This window comes from Sus scrofa, chromosome 5 (genome assembly GCF_054392235.1).
Source record: "Sus scrofa isolate SSC_HxYL_T2T_F1_AM1 chromosome 5, Sscrofa_HxYL_maternal_Yorkshire_Landrace_v2.0, whole genome shotgun sequence".
NCBI classification, from domain to species: Eukaryota; Metazoa; Chordata; class Mammalia; order Artiodactyla; family Suidae; genus Sus; species Sus scrofa.
The window spans coordinates 76,033,797-76,055,298 of NC_139387.1; the positions used below are offsets into that span (position 1 = coordinate 76,033,797).

Genomic DNA, 21,502 nt, shown 5'->3' on the forward strand with positions numbered 1-21,502 from the left:
TCTCAGAGCTCAGGTTTCTTTACCCGAGGAGGTGTCCACGAGAAAGCCAGCGCCTGGGGTTGCTAAGCTACACCGGACCCTGTTCCAGTTACACACGGAGGGGCAGGGATGGCCCCACTCAAGGAGGCTCAGTCAGATTCACATTTCAGATAGGAAGGCCTACTTGTCTCTCTGTCTCTGTGTCTCTCTGTGTCTGTCTCTTTGTCTCTCTGTGTCTGTCTGTCTCTGTCTCTCCGTCTCTCTCTTTGTCTCTCTGCCTCTGTCTCTCTCTCTCTGTCTCTCTCTATATGCCGAATAAGCCAGTTAAGTCTGTGAAGGTAGCTTGTGGTTGTGGTTTGTGTTTTGCCCCTTTGCTTGGTTAAATCATAGCCTCGCGTTTGGCTCCTGCATGGCCAGGTGCTTTCAGGCCCCAGCACTTCCTCGGCCGGCCCCCTCCACCTGACTTGCTCGTAGAGGGAAGGGGAGCTCTGAATGCCCTTATGTTAATATGTATGTGATGTGTGCTAGGTTTCTGGCTTCTCACTCCTTGCCATTCCCTCAGGAACATTTTGTGTTTTTGTGCATCTGAGTAGACCTGAGAGCCTATCTGTCTCCGAGAGGGGTCTGTGCTGCGGTGCTAGCCTGGTGTCTTGGAGGCAAACAAGGGCTTGTGCTTGCTGCTGATGGAAGCCATGGGCTCCTCTCCTCTGCTTCTCCCCCAGAGGCCCTGGCTGTGGGTTCTGGGCACCTGCGGCGTTGAGCCGTGTCCTTTGTGGCTAAGGTGGAGCATTTCCATTTGGACAGGGCAGCTGGAGGGTTGGCTTACCCCTTCCTGGGGGAGATGGCTCAAGGCAGGTGGGATGGCGTCCACTCAGCAGTGGGAGGAGCTGGGCTTGGTTCTGCCTCCCCCGTCCCAGATGCAGCCTTGGGAAAGCCTGAGCCTTGGTTTCCCCAGCTGTCAATTCAGGGTATCAGTCATTCTTCATGTGGTCAAGAAAACTGAGTGAGATGACAACACGAGAAATGGCTTTGCACGCTTACAACGCACACTGATGTGGGCATTGTCACTCTTGGTGCTTGGAGAATGGACTAGGGGAGGCCGGTGGCCCTTGCTGTCCCATTGTTCAGTGCCAGAAACAATGAGAGCATCCATAGGTGTTGATCAGTGAGGAGGTGGAGAAGCTGTTGGGCCCTGTGTGGAAGCTGGGTTTTATGTGACAAATGGACGTCTCTCCCTGAGCAGGTGTTTGTTGAGTGCCTGCTGGATGCCAGGCACTGGGGCTGCAAGTGAACGGCCCCTGACTCATGTTTAATGTTTCCTCTGGGCTCCCAGAGCTGGAGAAGGAAGGTGCGTTTTTCTGAAACTTAAGTTTATTCAATGTAAAGGATTGCCCTTTCTGCTTATAATGTCTTTCTTGCTCTTTGGTGATAAATGTCTTTTTTTAAGGAAATGATAGTGATAGTAGATGATAGTTGAGTTTGAAAGATTGCTCAGATAGCAAATTAAAAAAAGGCCTCACTGGTCCTTGAAATGCAGAAACTTAGAAACCGGCCCCTGCAGAGTCACTTCCCATTCCTGAGAGGTGGTCATCTGATTTCGTCTCTGCTGATTCCAGGGAAGGGAGCCGGACAACTTGCCAAACAGGCATTCGGGTTTTGAAGAGCCTTTATTTTTTGAAATAAGATGAAGTCGAAATATATCTGCCCTAAGACTTCCGCCCACCCATCTGACCTCCCTCCGGAAATGTGACCATGTTTCTTCTAAGGATGTTTTCCAGGGTTCTTGCCCTTTTTGCCACCCAGTTCTCTGTGGCTTTGTTCTGACTCTTCACCCTCCTCTGATCTCCTGCCCTTTGCTGGGGTGCCTGGTGGAGTCTGTCGCCCAGGGGGGCTCCAGCTGGGGGCTGACTTGTGCTGCTTCCCTGAATGCAGATTACAGAAGAAAGACGGGTTTTGCTTTTGGCAGCTGAGCTTACTGTGGACTCACAGTGAGTTACGGTCTCCCAACCCCGGGGGTCTCTGTCATCTGAATTACTGAGAAGCCGGGGGCCTCCCGCCTTCGTTTGGGCAGTGATGATTTTTCATGTAAACGTGGGGTTTTATAATCGTGCCTCTTATATTTCATCCTGTCAGTTTGAACAGGTTTCAGACAAGTTCCCATAGTCTCAGCGGATTAAGGTCACTCGAATCTTGGGTCAATCTTCCAACTTACCAGTGGTTCCTCCCAGATTTGTGTCAGCAGCACGGTTGACAAATTTGCCTTCGTCCAAATTTGTAATTCAGTGTTTAAGAAGCAAGAGCCAAGGACAGAGCCCTGGGTCACATCAGTAGAGACCTTCCAAGCTTAGATGCATCTGTGAATCGGTGCTCCAAACATCTGTGCCTGGACGCAGGGCATCTGTGCATCCACTAAGCGCAGATCCACCTGAGTGTGTTGGCTCACTGCTGATATTAGTTCTCTCTCTGACCCCTCCTCCCAGTTCTCACGGTCAGCCACGCTCATCGCCGAACCCATTGTTGGTGGGGTTCTGACTTTGAAAATTACCTCTTCGGCCCACATGTCTGCCTCCAGATTGTATTTTGATTTTATTTATTTTATTTTTTCTTTTTAGGGCACCCCCGTGGCATATGGAAGTTCCCAAGCTAGGGGTCGAATCGGAGCTACAGCTGCCAGCCTACACCACAGCCACAGCAACGCATCATCTGAGCCCCATCTGCGACCTACACCACAGCTCACGGCAACGCCGGGTCCTTAACCCACTGATCGAGGCCAGGGATCGAACCCGCAACCTCCTCGTTCCTAGTCGGTTTCGTTTCTGCTGCACCACAACGGGAACTCCAAGATTGCATTTTTAATTTGCTACTGGACATGGCTAGAATGTTTCAAGTTTTTCAAACTCAATCAATTCATTCTCTGTCTGCCAAAGCAGACAGAGAGCCTTTTTCCATTTCTGGCTTCTGTGATCACTGTTTCAGCAATGGCACCACCGCGTTGGTTAAGCCGGACACAGGGCCCCATCCTCCACATCTTGGTCTTCTTCTCACTCCACAGCAGATTAAGTTATCTGGTCTTGGAGATTCTCCACCCTGGTCTTACTCCTTCTAGTTCATCTTCTACTCTGTTGCCAGAAGGCAGAATCGAGTAATGTTGGTTTTCTACCTTGAGTCCTGTGCTGGGTCCGCGTTGACGGGAAATGATGCTGGACCTCGGCAGCCTGGCCTTTCCTGATCTCATCAGCCTGAGCGCTTACCGCATCCTCTGCCAACTCCATGCTCCCGGCGAACCACCTGCTGCTGGTTCCGGATGCGGGCATTCATCTGTACTTTGCACATGCTGTTCCTTTTATACTTTCTAGTCGACTGACTTTCAGAACTCAGATCACAACACCCTCTGCTTTGCAGCTCCTCCCCTGACCGCTCCAGGTGGGGGTAGGGGTCCCTTTTCTGAGCTGCTGAAACACTGGGGGTGGATCTGTTAGTGACCGGCTCACATGGTGGAGGAGTGGTTGTCTGCCTCTCCCACGTGGTTGGGGCCCCAGGACCAGCTTGGGGCCCAGTTCATGGCAGTTGCTCAGGGTTTGTTGAACAAATGGGGGAGCTGGTGGCCTGACCCAATCATTTCCTCTTTCACCTGGACTGCGTGATCATTTCCTGGCTCTTCTGGGTCTGTGTCTGTGGCATCTCCCCACCAACCCCCAATTCACTGGCCTTGTAATTCTGTTGGAAAAGGGGTGCTTTGACATTTCATCCACATCATCTGATTTCTTATCCACCAAACGTTTAATGCTTGGTCACAGGCTTCTCTCCCTGACCCTGAGTGAGTGAGGGCTGCAGCAGCCCCGAATCCCCCTGGCTGGACACAGAGTACTTCTCGGGGGTGCCAGGATGTGGGCGCTCCTTGCCAGAGGGCCTCCACAGGGGGCTTGGTGACCCAGGCTCCCCTTGGGTCTGTGCGCTATCCTGGTTTTGGGCACCAGAGTCCTTCCCATGCAGCTGATGTGTGGGAAAGAGCAGCCTGTGGCTGGGAGACAGCGCTGGTGTGGGAGGCTCCCTGCCGGACAGGGTGGAGCCCCATCACTTCTGCTCACATCTCACTGGTCAGAACTCTGTCCCAAGGCTGTGTCCAGCTGCCTGGGAGACTGGAAACTGTGGGCTCCCTGTGACCCCGGAGGAATAAGGGCACAGATACTGTTGCATTAAGGGTTCCTGCCACACCCTCAGGCTCAGCTGACCCCACATGTCCCGGGCTGCATTCCAGAGCCCTGCTTGTCCCAGCTCTTCCCGTGCTCCGAGCATGTGGTTATTCCATCTCCCAGCCTGGGCTGTGCTGCTTGCTCTTTGCCTTCTCGTTCTCCAGACCCTCTGGTCTGTTGTACCCAACTCTCTCTGCCTGCCGACTTGGCTGGACTTGACTCCCCATCTCTCTGGTCTCCTAGCAACCCTCCTTGCCTTGCTCACGTGTCTGGGATGGACCATCTGATGCCTGGTAGCTGCCTGCCATCACCATGTGTTCTTCTTGGATGAGAGTTCACTCGGTCCAAGTCCCAACCTGACGGAGCGGGGGGTCCTTTCCGATGTCCGGTGTGCTCAAGTCCTTCCCATGAGTACTGGGATGGATTGAAACTATTTGAGAGATAATCAGAGAGTGCCAAGAATAGCAATGAGAGCCGTAAAATAAGTAAGACAGTGGAAAATACAGCTTTAGGAAGCCAAAAACTGGTGCCGTGGATCTCAGGGAGAAGCCTGAAGGGAAGAGCCGATCTTTAAATACAAGTCAAAAGTTGGTTTAAAATTATTTTAAAGGTGATGGCGCTAGATGTTCTTTTGTTTCTCTGAAAAGGAAGTTAGCTCATCTTTTAGCGTGGAATTTTTAGGTAAGAGACAAAGAAAGATTTGCCAGTTCTAGAATTTGGGGATCTGGGGATGGGTTCCTGAGAGAGGTTAAGTCACGTGCTTTCCTAGAAAAGACCGTGAGTAGGACAGCCCAGCCTGTCCCTTAGAAGAGCAGCTCAAAATCTTTCCCCATGTTGTGTTTTTGGCTCACGCCTCCTTTGAGAGACGCTTATAGTTAAAGTATTTGTCTCTGGGTGATATTTCCCAATGATTTCATAAGAGGAAGGGGTAATGCCTTGTCAGGTTTCAAGAACTATGATGCCTGAATTCCATGACCTGTTTTATCATCCACTTGCTGGGCAGGTCGCTTCTCCCATCTTTGGATGGTCTGCTTATCTGTTAAGTGGGGGTGGGTTTGCAGGCACTGTGGGTGAGAAGTTGTTCACATTTGTCACGAGCTTCCGAAAACAGAGGGGACACATCCTGTACCAGGTGCATGGAGAGGCACGTTTCTCCGCATCTGGTTCTTTGGTTCTTGCCCTGAACCAAACTCTTTGCAAACACTTCTTCTTAGAAACAGCTCTCAGTGAGGCCTGCAGGTGCCGTCTGCTGAGATGGGGGCTTGGCACCAGGAGCTCCATGGGCCTCAGCCTTCTCAGCTGGGAAGTGGTTGTAACCGTGGTGCTTGCTCCTGAGGATGTGGGAGGATAAGTCTGCTAACACAGGCCAAGCTGTGAGAAGGGGACCTGGCCTGAGGTAGATGCTCTGTAGGGATTATGGTTATTTTTAAGCGAGGGTTTCAGAAGGCGTCTCCATCTGGCTTTCTGTCCTGTGACTTGCTGAGCAGCCCCTCCTGTCCCTGCCAAGGACCCGGGGCTGACCTGGGCTTGCAGACAGGAGAAGAAAGACCCTGCCTTGTCCCCATGCTGCCCGAGTTGTGTGGCAGGGTGACCGCCAGTGCCCGGGGGTTGGTGTTTTGGCTTCTGGCGCTTGTGGAAGTGGTCGCTACAGGGGATCACAGGATTCAGGGAGCGTCAGAGGAGCCCCCTGCCTGAGTGGACCAGGCAGCTGGATCCGTCCCCATTCTCACATGAGTCTGGGAGATGCTGGTGGGGGCCGGAGCACCCAGACCCATGCTGAGCTTCTGGGGTGTGGCCTTGAGTCTCTGCCTTTCAGTCTAATGCAGTGTGAGGAAGGCTGGGCTGGGTAGAGGAGGGATGGCAGATGAGCATGTGGAGGATAATAGTGCTGTGTTTACTGGCAGCCAGGGCCTCCCTCAAGCCCCAGTCCACCCCCTGCCCTTCGTGGTGTCCCCTGGCCTAGGGCTCACACCCTGGGGTGAGCCAGGGATGGGGTGGAGGGTGGAAGACTAGAATTAATTTGCAGGGAGCTAAGGCCACACTCTCGTGAAAGAGCCATGTCAGCGGGTGTCTATGGAGCGCCCCCTGTGTGTCTAGCATGGCTCAGGTGCCGGAGGGCGGCACCTGGAGTGACCATACTTGACCCCTGTCCTCGGTGAGCTCATGGGCTCTGGGGACACACCAATAAACAGACCAGGTGTGGCACGCTGGGTTCACGTGGTGATGGGAACCCTCACAGGGCTGTGCTGGGCTTACACTGCACGTGTCACACACTCAGAGAACATAATGGGTTTTTGTGTTTGTTTGTTTTATTGTGGTGAAAAACATGAAACATAAATTTAACCATCTTAACCAGTTTCAAGCGTATAGTTCAGTAGCGTTAAGTATATTCACGTCATGGTGAACTAGAGCTCCAGAACTGCTTCAGTTTGGGAAACGGAAATTCTACCCCCTTTAAACAACTCCTTGTCCCCCCCAACCCCCTAGTTCCTGGCAACCATGCTTCTACTTTCTGAGCCTATGTACTCAAGTCCTCTAGGAACCTCATATAAGAGGATTATACACTATTTGTCTTTTTGTATCTGGTTTGTTTCACTTAGCACAATGTCCTCAAGGTTCATCCACGTTATAGCAGGTGGCAAGATTTCCGTCCTTTTCAAGGCTAAGTAATGTTCCATTGTGTGGGTGGACCACATTTTCTCATCCATTTACCTGTCAGTGGGCACTAGGGTTGCTTCCACCTCCTGGCCGTTGTGAGTAATGCTGCCGTGAAATGGGTTTACTGAGATCTCTTCTAGATACTGCTTTCATTTTCTGGACTATATAACCGGACGTGGGATTGCTGGATCATATGGTAGTTCTACTTTTACTTTTTTGAGGACCTGCCATGCTGTTTCTAGAGTAGTTGCCCCATTTTACAGTAACACCAACACAAAGGTTGCAGTTTCTCCGCATCTTCACCAACATGTGTTGTATTTGGTTTTTGGCAGTAGCCATCCTAATGGGTATGAGGTGATATCTCGGGGTGGTTTTGATTTGCGTTTCCCTGATGATGAGTGATGTTAAGCATCTCTTCACATGCTTATTGGCCATTTGTATATCATCTTTGGAGAAAGGTTTATTCAAGTCATCTGTCCATTTTTTTCATTTTTTATAATGATTTTTATTTTTTCTGTTATAGTTGGTATACAGCGTTCTTTCAGTTTTCTGCTGTACAGCAAAGTAACCCAGTCTCTCTCTCTCACACGCACACATTATTTTTCTCACATTATCCTCCATCATGCTCCATCACAAGTGACTAGATATAGTTCCCAGTGCTATACAGCAAGGATCTCATTGCCTATCCATTCCAAATGCAATGGTTTGCATCTATTAACCCCAGACTCCCAGTCCATCCCACTCCCTCCCCCTCGGCAACCACAAGTCTGTTCTCCAAGTCCACGAGTTTCTTTTCTGTGGAAAGGTTCATTTGTGCCATATATTAGATTACAGATATAAGTGATATATTTTTCATTAATACCCAAAGATTTTGTTTCTGTTCCGCCGATACCCCCAGACATCTGGCATTGGCCAGACCAGTTCAGCACCAGTAGAGGCCAAGGGAACCAGGGACATCGCCCTCGGGAAGTCCCAGGTGTAGGGGTTGCTTATCTCTGTTAGCCAGATAACCCTGACCATTAATTCTGCCTTCTTCCTGTTCTTTAAGCTTTTGATGAGTTTACGCAGGTGAGATGCTGGGGGTTTTTGGTTCCCATTGCTTCTGTGGCAAGTTATCATGAACTTAGTGGCTTCAAAAACATGATTCTGGACTTCCTGCTGTGGGTGCAGTGGGTTAAAAATATGACCTCAGGGGCTCAGGTCACTGGAGAGGTGTGGGTTCAGTCCCTGGCCCAGGAACTTCCATATGCCATGGTATAAAAAACTAATTCTGGAGGTCAGAGGTCCAAACGGGCTCCATCCTCTCTGGGGCTCTTGGGGGAAGCTGTTTCTTTGCCTTTTCCAGCTTGTGGAGGCCCCTCTTCCGCCTGCAAAGTTGGCTGTCCCGGTCCCTCTGCTCTCTTGCCCTCCTCTTAGGACCCTAGAGAGTCCATTGGGCCTGCCGGATAATCAGGCCAACACCCCCCATCTCAGAAGCCTCCCCCTCATCACACCTGCACGGTTTCTGCTACCACGTAAGGTCACACGGTCACTGTTCCCAGCCCCTGGCAACCACCCTTCTTTTCTGTCTATGAATTCACTCTCTAAGCCTTCCTGTAAATGGAGACATGCGGTGTTTGTCTTTCTGTGACTGGCCTCTTCCCCGAGCTGTTCTCAAGTGTCCACGTTGAAGCACGCGTCAGGATTTCCTTCCTTTTTAAGACTGAATAGTAGTCCGCTGTACGTGTAACATTTTGTTGATCCAGTCACCTGTCAGTGGACACTGGGGCTCTTTCCCCCTTTTGGCTATCCTGAATGATGCTCTGAGAATGGGGGTGTCCCGGCTTTCAGTTCTTTTGGTAAATATCCAGAAGGGGGATTGCTGCATCGTATGGTTTCGTTGTTTGAGGGACCACCGTGCTGTTTGCACCACATCCGTGCCATTTTACCTTCCCATCAGCAGGACACAAGGGTTCTGGTTCCCAGGCACCCTTGCCAACCACTGTTATTCCCTGGTGACACCATCCTAGTGGGTTTGAGGTGCCCTCTTGGGCCTTGAGAGCTTCCATGTAGACCTTGTGGAGACCCCAAAGTCCTGGGAAGACCCTGGGACAATGAACTAGAAAAGAATGGGGGGCTGGGAGTTGTCCTCTCTGTTGCCCTTCCTGGCTGTGGGGCCCTGAGGTTGAACTTGCCCAGGCCTGTTGGGGGCAGCCACTGAGGCCAGCTGAACTCCCCCTCCCAGGCCACCCCTCTATTCAGGAGTCAGCCAGCGAGCCCTTATCAGCCCTTGTCCCGAGGTCTGTGGGGAGGAGAGCTGGGCACCCGGGAACTTGGTGGCGCTTAGACCGGCCGGGGCTGGGGGTGGGGTGGGTGATGCCTGGATCACGGGGTTCTGGGAGCAGAGAATCTGGCCTCTTATGGTGTCTGGCTTAGGCTTCTGGCTCGAAGAAGGGGAAGCCGAGAGCCAAAGAAGGAAAGTGATTCGCCCGAGTGCCCAGAACAAATGGCCGATGGAGCTGGGCCTGGAATTCAGCTCTTTCGACTTCTGGCTCGCTTCCTCCCCGCCCAGCCCGGGAGAGAGTCAAGGTGGTGTCGTGTCTGTTTGCAGCTTAATGTTTACCAAGGAATGACAGCCTCAGGGCCACCTGCTTATTTTTTTGTTGCCTTCCCCCTTCCCGTCTGCCTGCTGTCTGGCAGAGGTTTCGTGGGGATTAATGAGATAAACGGCATTGACTTTTCCAAATGCAAGAAGCTTTATGCTTCATACAGAGGGTGGTTATTAAGCGACCTGCGAGTATAGCGGAATCAGCTTCTTTTGTTCCCTCTGGATGAGAAAAAGCGATGTCCAGGAAGAGGACAGAGGCCGTGCCTGGGTGTATCTGTATTATGCACATAGCATGTAAACGCACGACCCCCCACCAGTGCAGTCGCACTGACAGTGGGAGATTCTCAGAGCCTCCTTCCGAGAGGGGGGGCCTTGGAAGACGGAACATGGGCTTCTCAGGAAACCTCTGTATTCTGAATTCTCTGGATAGATTCACTCTTTCGCAGACGGACGCTGTTACTATATGCGTGTGAGATACAGCACTTTTTAGAGGGGGTTGCTTAACAAGGAGGGCATGCGTCTAGGAAAAAGCTATTTTTAATAGAACAGTTTTTGTGTTTTATTTCACGTCACTGAAGATGATTTCCACTCCTTTGGTGGCCTGAGGCTTTGTATGGGTGCAGTGATCCTTGTTAAGCCATACTTTGTATTTGGGTAGAACGTTCATAGACAGAATCTCAGTCCTGAGAGTGTCGGGGGGAGACTGTGTTACCACCTCCATTTCACGGAGGAGTAAACTGAGGCCTTGGACAGCGCCCGCTGCCTGGTACTCCACAGTGTGGCTGGTGGGCCTTGGGTTCTGATATGGCGACGCTGGGCAGCTGGAGGAAAGCCACTCCCTCCCTCCCTCAGATGCCTGGTGCTGCATGAACTTCTCCAAAGGGCTTGCAGTTCCATGATTTGGAGTCTCGGGCCTAGGGGCTGAATCCAGGTGTCCCGACCCCGGGGCCTAATGCCTTTCCCCACGTGTGAACATAGCTGCTCATACTTCAAGGGCCCCGCTGATGCTACATGAAGTTGTTCCGAAAAATCAAAAGACAAGGCAAAAGAAGGGAGCTTGCCTGTGTTTCTCAGCTAATTTTCAAAGCAACATTTTCACTTTATCGCAAGCTGGAGCCTTTTGTTTACAGAGAGCTGCAGCTGCGGACAGGGTGCGAACCAGCCTCAGTCCTGCGCTTCGGTTGGGATCGGCAGAGGGCTGCAGGGAGGGAGTGGTCTCAGTTGCTTGGGTTTCCCTGACATGCTGGGGGCTGGGAGGAAGAGGCTGCAGGTGGGGTCTCTGGGCACCCCCACCCACCGTGGCTGGTCAGCAGCTGGACGAGCATCCAGGGCTGGCTCGGCCACAGTAATTTTGGAAGTGTGCTTAAACAGTCAAACAAAATCACAACTTTTTTTCTTTCTGATTACCGACGAATTATGTATTGTACAGAACTGGAAAAACACGGTAATACGAAAGTGGTCCTTACAAGGGTCTTCCTCTCGGGCCTTATGCTGAGGGCTTCACCTTCCTCAACTCGCTTATGTGATGGTCTCCGAAACTATCTCCATTCGCAAGTGAGGAATCACAGGGACCAAGAGGTCACGTGATGGCTCCCCTCGCCTGGCTGGAATCCCAGGCCAGAGCCCCGTGTGCCAGGCTGACCTGCCCTCTGCAGATGGATGGCACTCGTCTCCACTAGTACCATTTCCGTTTTACTAGTTTCCTTTTAGCCTTTCTTCTGGGAAAAGAAATGTGTTGATAACATTGGGGTTCTACTATAGATGCTTTTTTTTGGACTCGGTTTCTGTGGCGTAATGTTATGTTGTGAAATTTTTTCTATGTTATTTTTCAAAATGCGATTCTTCCAATTTTCTCATGTGACCATGCATTGCTTTGTCCAGCCAGTCCCCCCTGTGGTGGGCTTTGGGGGGTTTCTGGCTTGATGTTGGTGTAATTCACCCCGTGGTGAATACTTGCCCAGCTCATTGCTTGCCCGAGCCCTGTCGAGTCCTTTAGGATGGCTGCTGAGACGGGTGTGGACTGTTTGCATTTCCTAGACTCTCGTTAGGGCTGAGTGGCTCTCCTGACCGGGTTTGTCAGCTCCTGCTCCCGTCTGGGTGTGAAAGAGGCCTGGGCGGAGTTCCAGAGTTCAGCTTCCTTGTCCCTGATGGGGCTGGTGGGGCTCTGGGCATGGCCAGCCCTTCTCTCCTGAGGAGCAGGAGTGCTCTCAGCCAAGAGAGATGCTCCACGCCTGGGCAGGGCTGCACCTCTGCTGCTGGGGGCATCCTGCCGGGGTGCTCGTGGGCACAGGGGTGGAGCTGAGGAGGCACTGCTGGTTCCCAAAGGTGCCTGCCCCCTCCTGGTGACGAAAGTGGGCAGGTGAGTATCAAGGAGGCCAGCCCTCTTGTCCCCTGCCCTCCCAGATGGTGAAAAGGAAGGAGGTTGGGGCCCCTGAAAAGCTGTCCTCCCAAAGCAGCATGGCCCCTCATCGATGGTCTAGTCCTTGTGGCTGGGAAAGGCCTGTGTCTGTGTCTGTCTTTCTGCCAGTGACAGGGCCCAAGCAGCAGACCCCTCAGGGCCCTAGGACAGTTGCATTCTGCATTCATTCCACTCATGCATTCATTTTACACAGCTTGTGCTCACGCATCATGTCCAGGTGTCCCTTGGGAGCAGAGTGGTGAGTAGGATGGACAAGCCCTGCTTCTTGGGGCTTCCCTTCTGGTGGGGGACAGGAAACAGACGTCCACTTACAAGGACATAAGCGCGCTTAGCATATGGCGAACATGCTCATCTAAATGCAGGAGTAACAGCATCTCTGTGAACTTCCGCGTAGAGATCTGTGAAGCCTCAAGGAGAATTCTGCAGTGAGTGTCCAGGCAGCCGCTGTGCTTGGAGCCCGCCTGGTACCTGTGCTGGGATTTCTGAGGCTGGAGTGTGTTCCCATACTCAAGGGGCTTACGGATGGTTGGAGTCCAAAGAGGGTGGGCGTTGGAGTGTAACCCCCTGCGCATTGGTTGGCCACAGCACAGGAGGAATGGCTGGGTTTGGGTCCTGTGGGTGCTGCTCCAGGCCACCGTGGCCTTCTTCCCACTTTCTGCACCCTGCCTGTCCCCAGACATCGGCGACCTGGAGGATTTTCCATTTTTCTAGCCGGTATATGACCTCAGTCAGGGCTGGATCTACATTTGTACTACAAAGACTACTTTGTGGTGACACTTAAAAAGCTCAAATGCTGACTTTCAGTAGCCTTGAATGAATGCTCATCTAGGTCCTGTAATTTGGGTTTGCCATCACCAGGTGGTGACAGGTGCTCTTGTTCAAATTGCAGGGGGTGGGATGTCCCCCTCCCTCTGCTGGGAAGTGAGTGGAAGATGCATTTCCTTTTTCTTTTGGCCACGCCCACATCATGCAGAAGTTTCTGTGCCAGCAGTGACTTGGGCCATAGCAGTGACAATGCCAAATCCTTGACCTGCTGAGCCACCAGGCAACTCCAAGAAGTAGGTCCTTGTGACTGCACTTGATAATCTTTGATTGGAGGGCAGGGTTGACCATGAGGATCTCTGTTTGCTTTCTGGCTCTTCTTCCTTCTGTTCTCTGATGTCAGTATGACCTTGAGCACCACGGGATGGCCGTCTGGTTAGGGTCATCTGCAGATGGAGGCTTGAGTGCTCCTGTGAGAATTCCTCTCAGGGTTTCTTTCCCTTCTTGCCTGCTTTGGACTCGCTGTCCTGTAAGAGCAGAGGGCAGGCTTGGCGTGCTGGATCTCGGGACAGTGGGAACGCCGGTCCTCTACCTCTTATGCTTTTCCTGTTGGTGAGCTTCTGCATGGCTCCAGGTTCTCAGTCAGCCTTTGCCCGACATCAGCAGAGGTGGGATGGTGCACAGAGAAGAGATGGGTTTATTTAAGGCATCGCCTGATAGGTTGAGTCGAGGAGACGGCCTCAGAAGTCCTGGGTCCCTCACTGTGCCTTGTTTAGGGGCAGCTTCGATTCCTGTGGCCACTGGAGGATTCCTGTTCTGAGCATCCCGCCTCCCATGAACCGTAGAAGGATGAAGGGAGAGGAGGGCGAAGGGATCAGGAGGATGCTGTTGAGAATAATGCGGAAATAGCTCGGGGAAGAGGAGGAGCTCATGGTTGACATGCCTAGAAGTCCCTTCATGGGGCTCAGTCTGGGGAGGGGGCTTCCCTCTCAGCTGGGATGTCCTGGGGCTCCCATGGGCCCAGCTTGGGGAGAGACATCAGCTTCCCCACCTGTCCCCTGGGAAAACTAGTCTTTCATCCGTTGAGTATTAACCCCTGAAAAAATGACTTTTTGTTTCTGTGTTGTTTGTTGGATCTTAGACTCTCTTGTGCTTTGAAAATATGTCTTTCTGCATAGGGTGGTTATTTCCTGATCAGAAAATCCACCCACCCGGCAGCCTCTGAATCAGGTCTTGATTGCTTTTTTTAAGTCCCTGCACAAGTTGGAATTTAGGGCTCTGCTGTGCGCTCTCGTTTCTCACCCCTTATCCTCCTCATCCTGCACTTCCCATCACGACTTCGCCTTAATATAGACCGTGCTGTCCACACTGGTAGCTGCTCGCCACAGGAGGCTGTTTAAATGTAAATTGACTGAAATGAGAGACAATTTCAAGTGTTGCCCTAGCCGCGTGTCAAGTGCTTCAAGCCAGTGCCTGGTGGCTACCTTCCTGGACGGAGCCTGTCTGTGCCTGTGCGAGTTCTCTCGGACAGTGCTGCTGGAGCTGCCTGTGTCACTCAAGGTCAGACCCAGTGTGGACACTGCCTTGGCCATTTTAAGAGGAGAGATATTGGAGTTCCTGTGGTGGCACAACAAAAACAAATCCGACTAGGAACCATGGGGTTGCGGTTCAATCCCTGGCCTCCCTCAGTGGGTTAAGGATCTGGCATTGCCGTGAGCTGTGGTGTAGGTTGCAGACGCAGCTTGGATCTGGCATTGCTGTGGTTCTGGTGTAGGCTGGCAGCTGTAGCTCTGATTATACCCCTAGCCTGGGAACCTCCATATGCCGTATTTAAGGGCCTACAAAGCAATGGGAAGTGTTGGGACAGCAGGGTCTAGGCAAGGCCCCCAGGGGTCGTCCCAGAGCCCCACATGGTGGAGCTGGGTTGCTGAGAGGACTGGGGCTCTGCTGTTATTAGAAAGCTGGGGGTCCTGGACGTCACTATGCCGAGAGCTGACTTCATGATCTCAGCACCTGATCCACATCTCAGAGACCAAGAACCCACTACCCTCCCCCTGGACTCAGTGCCCGTTCTGGTGTTGAGTTGGCCAACCCCATGGTCACATCTGTCTGGTCACAGGAGATTGGGAACAGGACGGTGCAGAGGAGGATTTTGGGCGACTAGGTCCTTAGTCCACCAGCCGGTCCGCACGGGGCCGGGAGGGCCAAGCCTCCGCAGGGTGAGCACCCGGGCTAGCGGAGGTCCAGACCGCGGCTGTCTTCTGAGATCACAGCGTCTTCCCTGGGTGAGCGCTGGCCATCTCGGGAGCGCACTAGATAGAGAAGATTAATGGCCTCCTGCTTTCTGCTCATTTGGCCTTTAATGGGCAGAGAAAGCTCGGTTTCTGTTTCAGGTCAGCCGCGATGCTCTTAAAGGGAACGTGGGCCCCTCATCCCTGCAGCGAGATGCAAGCTTCTGGGTGGCAGTTGGCCCGAGACGAAGCACTTCCTTCACACTGCAGGGTTGCTTCCCATCTCCATAAATCAGCTGAGGTTGCATTGTGTGTACAAAGCCTGGCTTCTGTGAATGGCTGAAGGTAATGAGACCAAAGAGTGAGGTCATGCTTACAAAGCTGGCCTGCGACCCCAGCCTCTTCCACACACATGGCTAACTGGGGTCCCCATGCCAGGGGTTTGGGCTAATGTGGAAACAGGAAGACAGGGAGCACGCTGGCTGCTGGGGTTTGAGGTCTGCTTGTTTATACTGGGGGTGTCAAGATTTGAGAAGGATTCCCCAAGCACAGAGCAGAGTGAACAGCATGCTGAGTACATGCAAAGGTCCTGTGGGGCAGATGAGACACTGAGCTTGTCTGAGTGAAATGGGACCCGGACAGCAAGCGTGCGTTGGATTGAGAAGCTCAGAGAAGTGGGCAGGACCGGCCCTTATAGGCTCACAGTCCAGAGTCTGGACTTCAAGGAGATTTAACTGGGAGGATGACAGGGCATGAGTCATGACTTATATTTCTAAAAGGTCACTCTGGCTGTGCATGGAGATGGCACTGGGGACAGGCAAGAGAAGTGAGGGAAAGGTCAGGGCTCCTGCAGCATCCTGGGCAAGAAATGGGTGGTGGCCTGGACCAGAGTGGTGGCACCGTTGGTGGAAATCACAGCCTCTCCCTCCGACATGCCCCCCGCCCTCAACAGTCACAGCCAAGAAGCAAGCAGGGGAGCCTGGGAAGGCTTGTCCTTTACGGTTCAGACCCATCCCAGCCATGTTTCCCAGGTCATGCTTATTATGATGTCATTGTCATCACAAGCTTAGCCAACAGATATTGGCATCTTCTGGATGCGGCCCTGGAGCAGGTGCATGGGTGGAGGCGGATTAAAGAAAAAATCAATGTTACATCACTGAGCAGCTCCCGGCCCCAGCCCCATGCCTCCATCACTGGGGTCCCAGGGAGCACATGGCTTGTGTACGTCTCCTCGCCTGGACCCTGGCTGCATGGATTGTCATGAGGCTGACCTGTGTGTGCTGGGGTTCTGGCTGGTCCTGGTCCTTGGGAGCAGCAGCCATGTGTGCAAGGGGGAGCTGGGCTGTTTCACATGTGGGAGTCACTTTCTCCTATGGGAGGAAGAGTCCAGAGTGGGCACTCCGCTGTGTGTGGCCCGGTCTAAGCTGCCGCCCTGGGATTCGCTCGGGGTCAGAGCGTCAGTGCAGCTGGGCCAGGATGGTGGGAGCCAGAGCCGATGTACGTGGTGGCATCTTTTCTGCTGGCAGCCAGGAGACGGAGCTTTGAATTAGCTTTATAATTTGAAAATTGTTCTCTTTGCATCAGGTGGTTATTTCGTGCTACAAGGAGCCATCAAAACACTGCTGTCCCCCCTCCTCCATGGCTTTGCTCGGGGTCCACACAGTGGGCTTGGCAGGGAGCTTTTCCATTCCTGGCATTCTTGGTCACTGTGCCCGCTTGTCTGGGGCCTGGAGGTCCTGATAGAGCCTTGGGCCTGGCTGGGGAGTTGTCCCAGTTGAGGGGGTGGTAGTCACTTAGAGAAGTGGAGGCTGAGCCAGGCCTTGAGGCATAGCCTTGACGGAGGCCAGCCCAAGGGGCACAGCTGTGTGCATGTGTATGTGTGTGTGTGTGCGTACGTGTGTGCATTCACTGCACTCTTCGTCACACTGCACGGCTGCAGTGTTTGGGCTGCCAGGACCAAAATACTGCAGGTTGCTTTCTCATCCCCCAGCTGGGGAGGGGCTGACATCCCCCTTCCCCCCTGGGCTTGTTCGTCTGTGCTTCTCCAGATGGCGCGCTCCCCAGAGGGCCTCCTGCTCTGGGAAAGGTCCGTGGTGTAAGTGTGAGGTCACTTGCAGTGTGGGGTGGCCCCGAAGTCAGCCCACCAGGATGAGGCTTTCCTACCACCTCTGGCCTCTGTGGGGCCCTGGTCTCAACACCTCGGGGCACCCAGGGTGCGCCCATAACAGCCTTCCCCACGTGACGATGTCTCCTCGCTGCTGCTTCCTGCCTGAGCCTCAAATGTCGCCCATGGCCTCCAGGATTGCGGGAGGTGGTCAGGGCTGTGAGAGGGGGTTGGGGAAATGCTGGGGCCCGCAAGGACAAGTGTGGACAGTGACCTTCAAAGGGGTGTGGAGGAATAGAGGCCCTGTTGTCAGCAGACACCAGGGTTGGAGGGTCGGATGGGGTTGGAGACACGCTGCTTTACATTGTGAGGCAAGAGGAGGGGTTGGTCCAGAAGTTCCAACAGCTACTCAGCATTGTCAAATGCTGGTGAATTTCAGCCCTCTCTGGTGACCCAGTGACATATGAGATCCAGGGCAGCAGGTGAAAATGGACACGTCCCACCCTCCTCATCCCAGAGGCGCTGGGCTGATGGGGCGAGGGGCAGCATCCCGTGAACGTCAGATCAAACACTTAAGGTGTTCTTGGGGTCAAAAATGCAGCCCCCTCAACCTCAGGCCTCCGTAAACTCAGCAGGAAGTGCTTTTCCAGTGGCCACATGAGCGTGCATGTGAAGCGCGTGGGGTCTGTGGGAGCGGGTGAGGCCATCGTGGACGTGGCTAGCAAGTCACCTTGACAACCTGCTAGTGCCTTGATCATCAAGACCTTTCTCTCACTCTTTTCCTCTGGGGTCTCGTAAGAAAGGTGACGGCCGGCTTGCTACGGTCTCCCTTACTTTAAGTTTTGGACCCGCATGGAGGGGTGTGAGATCCAGGACCCCTGCTGGAAAATGCTGGGCTCCCCAGGCATGCGGGTGGCCTGAGCGGCTGGGGACAGCGAAAAGGGTGATGGCAATCAGTGTGAGGTGAGAGCAGACGGAGAATTGAGCGTAGAGGCTCTTCTCCAGGCCAGGAGTGGGTGCGGGGCTCTCATGCCACAGAGAGCAGACGGTGACAGTACAGGAGGCAGCTGGGGGTGCAGTTGCCCACCTCCTGTTCCCATGGCAGACAGCACTCCTCTATCATGTTACACTTTCCCCTTGTGCTCAGATAAGCCTTACAATCCTTGAGATACGTTGTTCTGGATGGTCAGATCAGTCAGTTGCCATGAGACTGGACACCTACCCTGTCTGTAGTGGTGGAAAGGACATAGACTTTGGAATCTGGCAGGAATGACAGCTCAGACAGATAATGAGCTTGTAGCACTGAGCATGCATATTTGGTCTCTTTTGGTTGCAAGGGACAGAAAGCTGGTTCACACTAGCTTAAGCTAAGCTACCTAAGGAATCAAACTGGAAAGCTCAGGGTAATTCTGGCATCAGGTGTGGCTGGATCCAGGAGCCCAGTTGTTCTCTGAGTCTATCTCTAGGATGATGTCTCTGGGTTCTGTCGCTAAGGAGGGGTCATGTGCTCATCTCAGAACTGTCCCAATCAGGCAGTGGGTGTGAGAGGGAGAAAAAGTTGCCCTGAAGGTCAAACCTAAAAGAAGAGTTGGGGGGAGCTGGCCAAGCAAAGCACCAAATGTCCATCTGGATCCAGTGCCGTGTGGTGAGGAGGGAGAAGGGCCTGTGAGACACTGTGCTACGGACCAGCAGCTTCCCTGGAAGAGCCTTGGTGTACCAAGCAGAGAAGAAGATCACTTTTGGGGGGGCTTGCAAGTGATGTTTGTGCCACTGGTCTGCCTCTGGAACAGATGCCAGGCTCTCTGTCCACAGTACCCTTTCTCTGCCGCTTCTCCTGATCCTGCAGCACCTGGCCAGCCAAGGTCACACGTCTGTCCTGGGGTCCAGGCTGAGCTGATCACTTGGTAAACCTTGCAGAATTCTGGGGCGAGGCGCTGTGTCATGGAGACAGTCTCGAAGGCTTCCATTGCCTTCAAACCCGAGCAGCGCAGATGCTTCGACTCTGGATTTCACTGGTTCCCACCCAGGTTTCCTTCTGGATGGTGTCCCTGTACCCCTGTCTGGTCACCCTTGCTACACACAGTGTGGTTTCCCAGATACCAAACGCTCCATGATGAGTCACCCCAAACTAGTGGCTTTCCATAGCACACATCACGCCATCTCCCCCAGTTTCTGCAGGTCAGGATTTCAGGAAGGACTTGCTGGGCAGTTCTGGCTTGGGGTTTGTCATGGAGGTGCTGTCATGTGGTGACTGGAGCAGCTGCAGGTGGCTGGGAATCCCCCCAACCCCCCGTAGGCTGGCTGGGCTTCCCCACAGCATGGAGGCCCAGGGCTGATGCTGCGTGTTTTTGACCTAGCTGAGAAAATCACATCTACTGTTGCCTCTGTGGAGCCTTGTGAGTCAAAACAGTCACAAAAGGCCAGCTCCCTTTCAGGAGGAGGGAGTGTAGGTCCTATTTCTCAGGGAGAGAATGTCAAAGAATCTGCTGACATGATTTAAAACCATCAGAACCTGAAGTTCCTGTTGTGGTGCCGCAGAAACGAATCCGACTAGGAACCATGAGGTTGCGGGTTCGATCCCTGGCCTCACTTAGTGGGTTAAGGATCTGGCATGGCGGTGAGCTGTGGTGTAGGTTGCAGATGTGGCTCGGACCTGGTGGTGCTGTGGCTCTGGCGTAGGCTGGCAGCAACAGCTCCGATTGGACGCCTAGCCTGGGAACCTCCATATGCTGTGGGTGTGGCCATAAAAAGCAAGCAAACAAACAAAAAACCCCATCACGGCCCCCAACTCCTCCTATCTAACACCCATCAGACAGGCTTGGGGTACCTGGATGTGACCTTGTTTTGGTTTGACCCCTTCATTGATTATATTTACTTTCATTTGGGGGGACTCAGGTGCAGATTTGAGTGAATTACAGCCTTTAATTCATTGTATGTCAGCCTTGATTCATGCAGTGGCTCGCACTCGTCCATCCATCCTCCATTCATTCTTCTTTTCTGTCCTCATATCCTATTCTCCTCCTCACCTTCCATAAACATCCATCTTATTCGGTTTGTTTGTGTTCTTAGAAATATGCATTTAATTGATGTGTGTTGCATATTTGTCTTTTTCTGCATCCTCTCCTCAGGGTGTTTCTAAGTCCATACGTGCTATAATGCATACGTCTCATGTCTTGTCCGCCTAAAATGAGGCCGTAAGACTGGAGCAAGGCATGACGCATCCAAGGTCACACAGCTGACCTAGCCTGATCTAGGACCTGAACAGAATCCCAGCATCACACACTGATGCTTCTGTGTGCCACCTCCCTGGTTCCTGCAGTAGTTTGAAATAAGTTTTTTTTTTTTTTTTTTTTTTTTTTGAGTGGTGAGTCTGGGATCCAGAGAACATCACAGGCTCTCTTGTGTTCTCCCAAGTAACTGCTGTCCCCTGTCCTCTCCTCCTGCAGGACCCAGCTATGGGAGCCCACGCCCGGCTCACGCCAACATGAATGCCAACGCCGCCGCCGGGCTGGCCCCCGAGCACATCCCCACACCGGGGGCCGCCCTGTCCTGGCAGGCAGCCATCGATGCAGCCCGGCAGGCCAAGCTGATGGGCAGTGGCGGCAACGCGACCATCTCGACGGTCAGCTCCACACAGCGGAAGCGGCAGCAGTACGGGAAGCCCAAGAAGCAGGGCAGCACCACCGCCACCCGCCCACCCCGGGCCCTGCTCTGCCTGACTCTCAAGAACCCCATCCGGAGGGCGTGCATCAGCATTGTCGAGTGGAAGTATCCTTTGTGCTGGGCGGCTGGGGGGCCCCAGGCCCGCTGGGCAGTGGGCTGTGCTGGCCGGGCAGGTGGGCAGGTGGGCAGGTGGGGGGTTCTCAGATCTGCTGCCTCTGTCAGCCGGATGCTGTCTGAATGCAGATTTCCAGGCCCTACCCAGACTTGACAAGTCAGAGGCTTGGAGATGGGGCCCAGGAATCTGCGTGAATAGCAAGCTCCCTGGGGATTTTTTTTTTTTCTTTTATGTAAGAAGCAGTATTTGAGAAAACAAGCCTAAGGGGTGGTGAAGTATCCCGTCACCAGGCTGACCCGCTAACGGGCGGGATGGACACTCCCCAGCCTCTTCTGCTCCTGCCGAGTGGTGGGCTGGCGCAGGTGCTTCCCTCTGGGGCAGAGAAGCCTGGGAGAGGCCAGAGGGCACTGGTCAGCACCAGCCCTGGTTCTGTGCTGCCCAGGTTTGGAGCATATCAGCATCACTTGGGAGAGTGGGACAAAGCACAGGTGCCTGAGCTGCGCCCAGTCCTGTTTAAACTGTCCAGGTGCCGCTGAAGCAGAGAGCACAGGCCTGCAGTCCTGCAGACAGACCCCTTGGTCTGCGTGGGACCCAATGAGAGGGGCCTGCAAAGAAAATGGCTTTGAAGGGCTGGGCTCTCACCGTGCAATTGCCAGCCCCTTCTCATCTAGGAATTGTGGGATGGGGGACATGGAGAGGCCCCTGACTTTCCCCATAATGATATCGAGCCTATAGAGCCACACGGTCAGTGACGGACAGGGGAGCTGGTGCCTCTGGGTCAGGACGCCTAG

At 53.3% G+C, this 21,502-nt stretch overlaps 1 protein-coding gene across 50 annotated transcripts in view; it reads left to right on the forward strand.

The window, feature by feature from the left end:
• Positions 1-21,502, forward strand: part of CACNA1C (calcium voltage-gated channel subunit alpha1 C) — a 438,324-nt gene that overhangs the window by 27,893 nt on the left and 388,929 nt on the right. For all 50 annotated transcript variants that reach the window (XM_084957093.1, XM_084957107.1, XM_084957092.1 and 47 more), the window contains exon 2: positions 20,380-20,701. In XM_084957093.1, the coding sequence (XP_084813219.1) occupies positions 20,418-20,701 (284 nt within the window). In that variant the 5' untranslated portion in view covers positions 20,380-20,417. The remainder of the gene's footprint in view (positions 1-20,379; positions 20,702-21,502) is intronic.